This window comes from Ammospiza caudacuta, chromosome 17 (assembly GCF_027887145.1).
Source record: "Ammospiza caudacuta isolate bAmmCau1 chromosome 17, bAmmCau1.pri, whole genome shotgun sequence".
Classification (NCBI taxonomy): domain Eukaryota; kingdom Metazoa; phylum Chordata; class Aves; order Passeriformes; family Passerellidae; genus Ammospiza; species Ammospiza caudacuta.
The window spans coordinates 3,579,297-3,591,932 of record NC_080609.1 but is presented as its reverse complement, the minus strand read 5'-3'; the positions used below and the strand labels follow the sequence as shown (position 1 = coordinate 3,591,932).

At 40.3% G+C, this 12,636-nt stretch overlaps 1 protein-coding gene across 2 annotated transcripts in view; it reads right to left on the bottom strand.

Annotated features, from left to right (window-relative positions):
* CREBBP (CREB binding protein) overlaps positions 1-12,636 on the bottom strand; it is a 97,166-nt gene that overhangs the window by 71,961 nt on the left and 12,569 nt on the right. Inside the window, exons 2-3 of one of the 2 annotated variants that reach the window (XM_058816391.1) lie at positions 11,142-11,677; positions 10,965-11,015 (exon numbers count right to left, since the gene is read on the bottom strand). In XM_058816391.1, coding sequence (XP_058672374.1) covers positions 10,965-11,015; positions 11,142-11,677 — 587 coding nt within the window. Of the gene's footprint in view, positions 1-10,964; positions 11,678-12,636 lie in introns of both variants that reach the window. The other variant, XM_058816393.1, reaches the window with a different exon arrangement.

Sequence of the window (12,636 nt, the reverse complement as noted above, 5' to 3'; positions counted from 1 at the left end):
GGTCCATTAGGAATTCATGCTCATTTGGGAAGGGGAAAGACAGGCTTTCTTTACTACACTGGCATCATCTTGCATCTGTTTACTGACAAAAAAAAAAGTAAGTCTCTACTAATTGCTATTTCATCCTATAGTAATGTGTTCCAAAAGAAAGTCACCATGGCACTTGGAATGTATATGCCAGAGGGACAGATGGAGAGGCAAGGAAAAGATTAATCATTTTATGGCAGAAAGCCAGTGGTGTTACCAAAAAAAAAAAAAAAAAGTGAATTCAGTCCCAGTGCAAGAACGGTGGCAATGATGTTATCTGAGCTGAGGTGAGGGAGCTCACCTAAACCAACCTGCAGGTTTGGCAGTTTGACAAAACATTCAGTTAAAAATACTCACTTTGAAGTCAGTAACAAGAAAGCCTTAAAATGTAACATTTCAAGAATTGGATTTGATAATTAAATCATGATCTGGCTACCACTGTCAGAAGAAGCCAAGCTCCAAGTCTCCCATCACTTTAAGCTAATTGCTATAACCAAGGCCTACCACAACAGATTCATAAAGCAATTACTGTCTTGTTCTTCAGCAGTAAATTAACTTAAATTAAAATACTCAACTGTCCAGGAATAACTGTAATTTACTTCATCCGTTATTACTAAAATTTGGTAAAACTAGAAGTAAAATTTTAAAAACCCCATTAAAAAGAAGCTAGGTGTTTTACTACCACTTGTAATAAGATGTGAAATTCTCTTCCAAGCATTTCACAGAGGCCAAAGAAGAACTTCAGTATTCCAATGCCTTTAAAAAAAAATGAACCCGTGTTTCCCCACAACTACTGAAATACAAAATACAAAATTTCATGGGAAAACATTCTTTACAAATGACTGGATATATAGAGAACAGATTCTTAATACACTTAACTGGAAATCAACTTTTCCCAGGAAAAGAAAATCAAGTGATCATATGCTTCCACTGTATACATGCCTGAAGAAAGAAAATGTCTCCAAAATTCTCACAAGCCTGAGTACAAACACAAAGAAATCTACTACAATTCCTGCACTCAGTATCACTGTTGTACTTATGAAGCAAAATAAAGCTGAGGAGGTTTACTTTGTAATGAGTGTCACCTCTGCAAACAACAACTTCAAAGCTCTAATGAATAATTAGCCACAATTGATCAATGCATTCCAATTGCTTCAAGAGCTTTTATAAGTGCCAAGCAGAGCAAGTGGCTTTCTTCAGATAAACAAAAATTATTCTTAGTATACAAGAACAGAAATTTAACCGGAACCACAAAATTAATTGTAGATGTTTCAAAGGTTTGTTTCATCAAGAAAATCTAGTTTGGACATGAAGAATAATTCAACAATACTTGAAAAGAGAATTTTGAAAGGCTGAAATTCAGTGAAGATATGCCTCAACAGATACTCCACTGTATATTCACAGGCGAAAGTTTTTATGAGTTAATTCCAGGAGAAGCTTCAGTGTGCACTAAAATACATTTATGGTCACACCAAAACACAGTTTTCTAACATAGGTTCCCAAGTGAGTATCTCTGTCCTGCACCTCATCACCATTAAGCTGAGTCAAAGTTTAGGAACAGCAGTGACAGGCAAGGGGAAATGTCTTCAAACTGAAAGAAGAGAAATTTACATTTGTTAACTCTTCCTTGGGAGGGTGGGCAGGCCCTGGCACAGGGTGCCCAGAGCAGCTGTGGCTGCCCCTGCATCCCTGGCAGTGCCCAAGGCCGGGCTGGGCAGGGCTGGGAGCAGCCTGGGACAGTGGGAGGTGTCCCTGCCATGGCAGGGGTGGCACTGGATCAGTTTATGGTCCTTTCCAACCCAAACCATTCCACGATTCTGTGATTCTAGAAATGCAGATTTCTATATCAAACTCAAAGTCTGCAGTCCTCCCTTTATTTCCTGTCCTGTGGATATCAGCCTTGCAGACTGTACCCAACAGAACTGCCAGCTGTGCCTGCCAGCACCTCAGCAGTGCCTATAGCTGGCTGGAGACAGCCAAGGAAAGGGAGAGCACGTCATGCTCCAAAAATTGAGTATTATAAGGAATAAGCTGTTCTGGTAAGAGAAAACAGTAGCACTATTTAAGAGGTTCTTTCCCCATTTATCTCCCAGAAGCTGGCCAAGGATACATTATCAGGCAGCCCAAGGAATGTGATATTCCACAGAGGTGGCAGAAAAGACAACAGTAGCTCTGAGGAGGAACAGCAACAGGAAAAGTAGCTCCAAAATATAAAGAAAAGAGATATTCTGTGTCCTTCCTCTACAATGTATACTCTCCTTGACAAACATGAATCCTAAAGGAAAGGGGGCAACACTGAAGGGAGAGGCTGTGACTCTAAAAGTAACTACACTTTTCAATTGCAGACCAAGGAGAAAAATCAAATAGACAAGAAACAAACTCACAGTACAGGTTACATTAAATACATTAAAAGAAACAAAAATTAATATTGCTTACTCCAAGCAACTACTTAGCACAAATATCACAGCCTGGTATTAACTATGGAGAAATGCAACTATAAATAATTTACACTGTTAAAATAATTTTAAAATAACATTAAGAGACAAATATGTTTGTTTTGAAACACCACAGTGACTTCAAGAGCTACTGTGACATTTCCAGTCCTTCTATAAAAGATGTCCTCCTTGAAGACTTAACAATACCCACGAAGCTATTGAAACAATCCTGAACAAGCTTTTAAACAAGGCAAGATCTGATGGCTGTCTTTAAACAGGATTAAAATTGAACAGTTTAACAAACCAGGCCTGTGCACACATTCCTCACTGACAGCAGTTGCACAGAGGAGGATCCAGAAATGCTTTTTAACCCAAGATGCCCCATATCAGACTAAGGGAGCCACCACAGTTTGTTCCAAGAGAGAAATCTCATCTTCAGCTGGTGGTGTTCCAACACTTGTCCATTAGCAGGGTACAAAGATCCTCCCGTCCTAAAGGCAGTTATTTAATTAAGTCAATTTGCCAAAAGCTTCAAAGGGCATTTGTTTTGTTTCCAAAACTCCCCTGACAAGCAGAGCAGCCATGCAGCCAGGGCAGCATTGTGCTGCAGTCACTTGGAGAACACAAATCCTTTCCATCCAAAACAGCAGCAGAGTGCTAAATAATCTATTTACCACTCTTCAAAAAAAATCTATTTCATTTCTTTTGGCAAGAAGGGTCCTATATTTAACATGCTGTATTTTCATTATGATTCACTCTAAAACAAAGGCACTGTTGAACCTTTTTTAGAGCACAGGACACTGTTATTTCCCAAACCTAAATAGGATTTGTACACAGATACCAAAGAACACATCCATCACTTTGGAATTTGAGAATTTTCAGAACATGCAAGCACAGACATTTCCAGGTGCTACTTACAGGTAGTTTTTGTAGCACCAGGAGTTCAAAAATCATCTCAAATCCTTATTAATCTAAATCTCAATTCTGCAAAGTATTCCTGGCCTTAGAATTAAAGCCATTGCTTGGATTACACACAAACAGTTAAAACACAAGCAAGCTTAGTGTGCCACTTCACAGTAATTTCTGGAGTAAATAAAAATACTCTTTACTGTAATAGCAAGGAGGAGGAGGGTGAAGAGGAGAAACAAGCACATACTATTTACAGTCCATGGACATAGCTACAGCAAACTGATGCCACATACAAATGGACTTCAGCTTCCAAACAAAAATCAACAGGTATTTCCTCCAAACATTCACAAGAAGAAAGGAAAATGCTATTATATTCTGCCATTCTTTATTCTCAGCCCTGCAGAGTAAACTAGCAATTGTGCCAGTAAGAATTCAGAATTATTCTCTGACAGAAGGAGGAAAAATGTGTATTGAAACACCTTTTCTAGTTTAAATCTTAATCAAGGTGAAGAATAATCTACAAAGTAGATTTGGGCATGGTTTGTGCTCTTTTATTGGGCTCTTTTATTTTAACCCCCTATGGAAATGAGTGAATTTCAAAATTCAAAAGTGCAACTTTCCATCATCATCTTATTTTTTTTGCCTGATGGTTGAAGTGTCCTGTTTTCCTTCAACAAAGTGTTTTTCACTTGTGGAAGCTGCAAAAGGAGAATTGCCTCCTCTCACTGCTTCCACTCCTGATCCATTTCTCAGGAAGGCTGACAGAGTTTATCAAACTCTATGTAATTTTCCAAGTTTCCTGCACTGCCTTTTTTCTAAAGAAACAGACCACCAGCATTTAGATTCCAGACCTCAGCACTGCCTGCTTTAACACATTTCTGTATGTCCTTCCAATTACAGATTCCCAATATAATCACAGCTCACTGTCAAGCACAAATATTAAGTTTATCTTTTAAGTAAGGGCAAGATTTGAGACCTGCTAAAAGGTCATTTCATCAGAAAGGCTCCTGTGAAATCATATCTACATGCATGATTAGAGTCTATTAAGAAAATGACTGTGACAAAGATTTGCTTCTGACTGAAGGAACCAGGCATTTCGTAACTTCTACTCACCAACGTTTCAGTTGGCAGGTTTTTCTCCCTCCCAACATCTGAGTCATTTTTTACCTGGGTATTAAAAACCCCAAACTACAAACAGCAGCAGGAAGATATGTGAAAGCAGTCTGAAAACTGGAATGATGTCGTCTCAGTTACATCTGTCAGTATCTGGGAGTTTCTGTCATTTTGACTAACCTGAAACAACACTTAAATCCTGCTTTTAATCAATGCTTCCGAAGGAACTGGTGAATCTGCTGGTTTCAGTCCCAAAACCTTCTTTTAGATAAACTTGGAAATAAACACCACTCTAACAACAAAAACTGAAGAATGACACGACTCTTAGCAACATAATTGATGGTTAGTGACAAAAAGCTTAATGTTTGTGGTAGAAGATAATGGCACAATTCTGCTCTGAAGAGATCCCATAACATTTAATTTTTGTCAGCTGGCTGGTAAGCCAGTGCAAGTGCACAGAGAGAATTTTGGGTGTGAAGCAGGAGGAGAGGAAACTGAGGTGAGGTTTGTCCCCACCAAGGCTGAGTGCTCTGCTTCTTGCAGCCCTGGAGCCAAACTGAACCTTGATACCTGCATAAGCCCCAGCCAAGTGCTTATCACTGCAAACATCTTCAATTACATTGCACAACTGCAAACAAGACTTAACTCATGTACTAGAAACAGGAAACAAGTGAATTTCGGGTGCCAGCAGTAAGAGCTGTGGGAAGTGAGCTTTTTAAGTCACTAAATCTCTTTGACGTATCAGCAAACTCATCTGTGGAGCAGCAATTTCCAGGCTCATGTTTCAAAACAAAACTGCCTCAGAGACTTGCATTTTACTACGAGTCAGTGAGTTTTGCTATTATGTGTTTCTCTGTATTTACAGCTTTTTTTCTGCTGTATTATTACAAAAACACATATGTCTCACCTCAGTAAAAATGCTGTTTTGGTGCTCTTTATTTATCAGAGGATGGAGCAGCTATGGTTGAGTCTGTAGCATTATTAGGAGTCCCTGGAATGGGAAGCAGCCCTGTTTGGAATATGATTTGGACTGGCTACTGGTGTTTGCCAGAGGCATGGTCTGCTAGGAGACAGGCAGCTTGGCAGCCGAGCACGGACAACTCCGTGGATGAGAAGCAAATTAACTGCAAGTCATGTTAAAACAATTCAGGCAGAATTCAGACAGATTGAGAGCCACCACAGAAACAAACAGCACCAGCAGTTTGCTAAAACACACAGAGCTGCAAAGGAATGAGAACATCTTCAGCTGACTTAATTCACAATCAGCAAGCGTATCTAAATCTGGTACTCAGCAAGAGCAGCTGGGGGATCTGTTTAAATAAATAGTTGGCTTCATTTTTTCTCATCACAAATTTTCCTTACCACACTTTCCTCACAAGTAACGTAACCACATACATTGTGGAAATCCTGCTCTTTAACACAGCTCATTATCATATTTAATTTACTCAAGATTAATTTCCAACACCAAAACACCACTCAGGGAGCAAAACTGTGAATGTGCTTGTCCAAGGCACATGTATTAGACAGACACCCTGCCTGGAAACAACGACAGAATTCACTTCTTTTATAGCTCTACATTAAAAAGCCCCAAGACAACAAGTTATTCTCTTGGTAGAAGTAAAAAATGGTTTTACTGGTTTCTGAAGTTCACTTCTGGTAAGAGTTCCTCCTCCTCTTTAATCTGACCCTACTCTTACTGAAGCATACACTGCCATGTAGCTATTTTGACTGAAATAAAGTTGAAAACATGCACTGTCCAAACAAATTAGGCCAATACCATTTAGAGGAAAAAACTGTTCTGCACTCATAGGCAAAAATCCAGCAGACCAGATCTAGTTTTGCACAGTTAGGGATTGTTTTGAGTCTGTTCAGGTTTTGATGCCAATCCCATGCTGGTACCAACTTCCAGTGGGGCTTAAATCCATACACAGAGGTAAGGAAAACTCATCTCTTGCACACAGCACTTGGAACTCTGGATCTAAACTCCCTGCAACCTCCTGGAATACTACACTGGAAGATCTGCCAGCCAGATCAGCTTTTCCATCACTTTATCCCTGCACACAGGTTCTATTTCGTATCAATATTAGTATTTTCCTTCACAGTTTTCAAAACAGGTAGACTGAAGTTAGGCAAAATCTTCCATCTTCAAAAAGGTATCCCCCAAAAAACCCCAAACAACCATTAATGTTGCAAACCTCATAACCAGGTATGAAAATAAACAACTATTTTCTTCTCATCTCTTTATAGATTCAGTCTGACCAAACAATTAAATATTTTTCTAAGGCATACAGAGCCCAATCATGTTTGATTAAACTGTGCCTGCCCTTCATAAGGAAAGCTGAACTTGGGGTAGGTTTAATGGTTCTGTAAAGAAAAACACTTTGAAAGGAGCCCCCAGCAAGCTGTATCTTCACTGCAGGTTAACAGCAATACCTTCTGCAGATTATCAGCCATGGCACAACTCCAGATTTTTTCCTAATTTCTGCTGCTGGGTACCAGAATATCCTTGTAGGAGTGACAGGACTCTGAAGTCAGTGAAGAAAAGGGGGTTCCTTTTACAGAATTGTATGAGGAGGCATTGTAGCTTGGAAACACATGGAAAAGAAAACACTCAAGAGTCCTCTCATCTGAATGGGACTTCACCACTTAAGGGAAAGAGCAGAAGCACCAGGTAGAGGAATCACAGTCCAGAACTCCTAACACAGGGCAAAAAGGAAGCCTGAGAACCATACAAAATAAATGGGAACTCCCCAACATTTTTTTCTAACTTTCCATGGGCTTTGACAGCTGTACTACACACAGGGAATGCATCTCAGCAAGAGACTCTCTAACAACTCAATGAAAGAAACTCAATTTCCAGCCCTTGGCAGCCACAAACAACAGGAAGGTTTCATCTCCTTCACCTGGGGAAAGAAGAGCTCCCACAGCAACAGGAGTGTAAAACACAACCATGTCTCCAAAGAAATGCTCATTCCTAGGGAAGCAATGACCATCTGCTGAGCTTTGCTACTGCTCATCACATCCAACAACCAACAATCTTAAAAAAACACCTCTAATAAGATGTTCTAGATGGTTTGAACATATTTTCTGGACTTAACGGACTCAACAAAAAACATGGTACAACACAAAAGGGCAATTCATTACTGCTGGAAATGATTGTGATAAGATGATCTGTTTTCTCTACTCCCATCAATAATTGTTCAAAGACAAATCCTTTCCTCTTTAAAGCTGATTTCCTAAGGAACTTCAACCCAGTCCAATAAAAATTCTCCTTGTAGTGTTATCCAAGAAAAAAGAGCCACAATGCCACAATTACAAGCAAAATTGTTACAGCAAAGGAGACTGCCAGTGAAGGGAGCAGAGATACACACAGTATCATGGAAGAGGGAGTTCCTCAAAGGTTTCCAGGTATCTCAGTAAGAAAAAATCACTGATCTTTGGAGTATCATGTGAAATCTTTGCTCACATCTCTACAGATTGAGGAAGTATTTCACTTTAATCTCTCCTTGCCAATGGAAGAATTATTGTCTTGATATCAGCACCTTCTTGCCCTCTGACACTGGGAATTAAGTTATTTTCCACTCCTGCTTGAATGGGTTAGGGCTAAGGTTTATCCCCACCTTTGGCTCATGCAAGCACAGGAACACAAACCTCAGTCACCCTGCTCAGTCCTGCCTTAAAATAGCAAGTCCAGACCAAAATTAACAATCATGGTTGATGATGATTCAGATGAAATGAATCCTTGCAGTTTCTGAGATCAGGTGAAGGGACCAGATTCTGGATATTTTTTCCTTCTTTTTCTCTTAATAGAAAGAATGCTTATATAAACACACCACAACAAACAAAACCAGGCAAAGGAATGGATTGATTAGTCACACACTAAAAAAGGATTAGAACCAACCACCACAGAAGCAAGGTCTTGCCTAACAAAACTGGTCCCAAACCATGAAGGATCATGAGTTCCCCACAGTGCATATAAACACACTGAACTGAGAAAAATGGGCTACTGAGTTCAAGGGCTAACCTTGAACAAGGTTAGTCAGAGATGCACATCACTTGTTTTTAATGTAATTAGAATAATAAATAGTTCTTTTAGGTATTTTTTCTGCATTTGTACTTCACAGCTCTTTGTTTCCCTTAGGATATTGCTACAGTCTTTGCCTGGAGAATTTCCTTCCAGCCTTGATACAGATACAGCAGGATGGCAGCTACATGTTAAGCTGTTTAGACAAGTTGGACACTGTTCACTATTAGGTAGATCAGCTGCCTCACCACTTTTATTACAGCTCTTTAAATCTTTTAAGCTGTACACATTAAGTGGTAAACACCAGGGAATCAGGAGGTGAAAAAACAAACTAACCCAAATTTTCCTTCAGCAGAAATTCCAGTTTCAGAAGAACAGACAAGCTCACTGAAGTTTTTCTTTGCTTTTAAGAAAAGCTTTCCTGAAGCATCAATAAGAAAAAGCTAACACACAATCATGGCTGATAATCCTATTAGGACAATAAACTGGGGGATGGGGAGAGACTGGAAAAGGACAGCAATCCTCAAATGGCAACTAAGAAAATGGCAAAGACAGAGAGCACTGCTGCTTGGTACAGGAAAATTCAGGGAGCAAGTATTTGTTCCAAAATGGAAACACAAAATTTTTGTGTAAAATACTCAGCTCATCTACTCTCTTTAATAAGAGAAAAAGAAGATGTATATAAAGTTAAACTTTTTAAATAAACGCAATGCTTTTAAGCTTCATCTTATTCAACAAGAGATGGAGCCCTGGAAAATACCAGTTTTCCTGTTTTACTTGGCCAAGTTTTTAAAATTATTTGAAGTGCACCTTCAAAGAAGCACCATTTTATCACTTGTGCTCTGTCATGAAAAGTCACTATTCTCTTCCAGTGCATTCCTTGCTCAAGCCAACTTTACTTTGCTTTTTGCACATGTGTAAACTGAGGCACTCTGGGTCCCTCTCCAAGCTGGTGAATCCATTTGCAGCTGGCAACAGGCTAAGCCTGAAGTCCTTGAAATGTGGAATTTGTCTGAGATCTGGCCTGTTCTTTACCAGAGGTGGGTTTGTTTAAAATAAATCAAGACCTCACAGAACCTCCCCCATCAGGCTCACACAGACTGTGTCAGCAAGTCCTTTGCTTTGGGGTAATTCTACTTCAGTTGGTTCACATAAAACTGAATAGTGACAAGGAAAAATCTACTCCCAAGAACTTAGGTATCTGTAAATTCACAGAAATATGCCAGATAAATAGAATTCCTCACTCTTCCCACAAATTTCAAAGGAAAACAAAAGAAAGATAAGCCGACTCTCAGTGCAGACCAATCAGCTTCCACACAACAAAATTAGCTGTCTCCAGCCTCCAAAACAGTTATGTCAACTTTCAGATGCTCTGACCTTCACTCATAACACAAGTATCTCTTCCATAAGCAGAAGCATCTCTTCACTGCAGAGAGAATGCTTTTTATGGCTTTTATTTTTAAAAAAATTAAAATTAACTATGCAGTACTCCAAAGTGATGTGAGCACCTCTTCAGACTACAGGACACACACTTTCATGTCAGACAATGCAATTTTTTCCACAATACTAACACATCAATGAATTAACATTTACATGCTAATCAACTACAGTGACAACAGCTACTGATGTATGAATAGATAAAATATCAGAGATAAAAATTGACCTTTTTTTCTACATATCAGAACATGGTGGGTTTGCCATCAAAATTTCATGAAGGAACTATACCAAAACAATCCAAACAAGAGATAAGGCACAGGGCAGGAGGAGCAGCAGTCAAAACACTGCTCTAAGCTCACACCGGGGAAACAAAGAACTAAAAATCAGTAACTGTATCAAACAGGGAGCCAGAGCAGCACCCCATGACAGAAGCAGATACTTCCAGGTATACATTCCCTGCCCTGATCCACAATGGCCACCAAACGAGGCTCTTGCCCTCCCCTTGCACAGTTTGCATTAGCTTGGCAATCTACGTGAAATTTGATGTTTCCAGATCAGTTCCTCCATATTTAAAAACCTTTGCTGCACGGCTGCTGACAGAGGTCCTTGACAAAAGGAGCAATGGCTACACTTCTCCCTTCCATCTTCAAGTGCTCCCATTGCTTTAGAAGATGGCGTTGTCTGGCAGCTAAATTGAGATCCTGCACACGAGAAATCATCTGCTTCCTTTCTGCAGGATTATGCTACTCTTTTCTAATTCACTCTGCTAAGATACTTTCCAACTTTTAGCTTCGAGGATGTCTTTTTCAACAAGTGCTTTCATTTTTGATTACATGAGAAGAACTGCTTCCATTATCTCCTTTTCACAATATCACTGGTGACTGAAATGGGGAACTACAGACTCAAGAAAAGCACATCCTTTAGTTCTGTCCCAGAAAAGGATCTATTGTGTTTCCTAAACACCTGTATGGAGAAAAACAAGTGCAGTAAATAGAATACAGTAAATGGCATGTACATACTTTAGTAATTGCTCCTGTCTGTGCTGTGTTCAGCCCGGTGTGCCCAGCCATCTGTGGAGATACTTGGGTTAAAGTCTCTGCCAGCACACTGCCTGCATTCCCCTGCATGGCAGGGGCAGAATATTGCATTCCTGCTCCCCTTCCTCTTCCAGCTGCCCCAAGAGATCCATTCATTACCTGCCCTTGTCCTTGCTGAGGCTGATTCATTAAACTGTGACCAGAATTACTGTTGAGAAGGCTCTGGTGTGTCTGACTGAAATTAGTATTCATACATATCCCAGGTCCAGTCTGTGATGTCGCAGGGCTGCTCGTCACCATTCCCACTTGTTTTTGTGCTTGAGAGTTCAGAGTTTGGGATGCAGGTGTGGTAGGTCCAGAGGTGCTGGCTGCTTGTTTGGCCAGGCCAGGAGCAGAGGAGTCCCCTGGGTTGAGCGGGCTCTTGCCCATGGCGCCCAGGCTGCCGATGCCGGCGCTGTTGGGCTGCCCCTGCACCTGGGCAGCCACTCCCTGCTGCACGGGGCTGCTCGAGTTCACATTGCCGATCCCTGGGGTCAAGGAAGAGCCGCTGCTGCCCCTCAGAAGTTCAGAAAGTTGTTTGTGTTTGGAAGCCGCATCTGGAACGAGGTTCCCACTGCTATTTAAAAGGCCCAACTCGCCATTGGGGATCAGCTCATCGGGAAGATCATTTTCCAAGTCAAACAAAGATCCGAAATCTACAAGTTAAAACAGAAACATGGGTGAGAAGACATGACAAATGAGTAGCTAAAATATTTATCTTTGCTACTTTGTACCAGTGTTAACATCCACAGGCATTCAGGATGTCTTTACCCAGGACTAGGAAGCGAGTGAGGGTCCCTGTGACACAAACTCCAGAGCCTTTCAGAGCGCAGCCATCACACACTGTACACAGCCCTGCCCAATAAGCAGGTTTTCTGGCAAGAATTTCAATAAAATGAAGCTTAAGAAAACTAAGGTGACATGAATACAATGATCTAATGTAATGCTCAGATTTCCCTTGTTTTGGCTAAAAGATGAAGGCAGGAATAACAACAGATTTTTTTCCTATTGATTTATGCTCCCAAAAGAGCAATTACATCACCTTTTCCAACCTCCTCTGTAATCCCAAGCCACCGCATTTCACCCAGCAATTCTACCCTGTCATTTATGTGTGCACATGGCCAAAGAACATCTTCCAGCACTGCTTCAAAACTTCAAAGAACAACAATGATTTCCTCAGCAGTTTGATCCCAGTCTCACATATAAAGACATTTCAGATCAGCTTCTGGTCATTGATTTGTACCATGATCTGCCACCTCAGAAGATCCCAAAAGGGACTCAGCATTTTCTCCTTGTAATGCCTCTGGAATCAAGTCACTGCTCGATTCCTGAACAGCTCAAATAATTCAAATTGCTCTGTAAGTGCCCAGCCATCATTTATCATGCCCAATATTGACAGAGGTAATCCACACACTCTCCAGATGAGCAAAATAAATCAATCAAATCTTCATTAAGTCACTTGAAGGAACAGCTCTGCCTGGTGCAACATCCAGACTAATAAAAAAGTGGTGGGGCTTTTTTTTTTCCTTTAAAGGACTAACTCAGGTTCACTAAAATATTTTATTAATAGCACATCATAAGCAGCATCTGTGTAACAATTTATTCTAGTATGTAA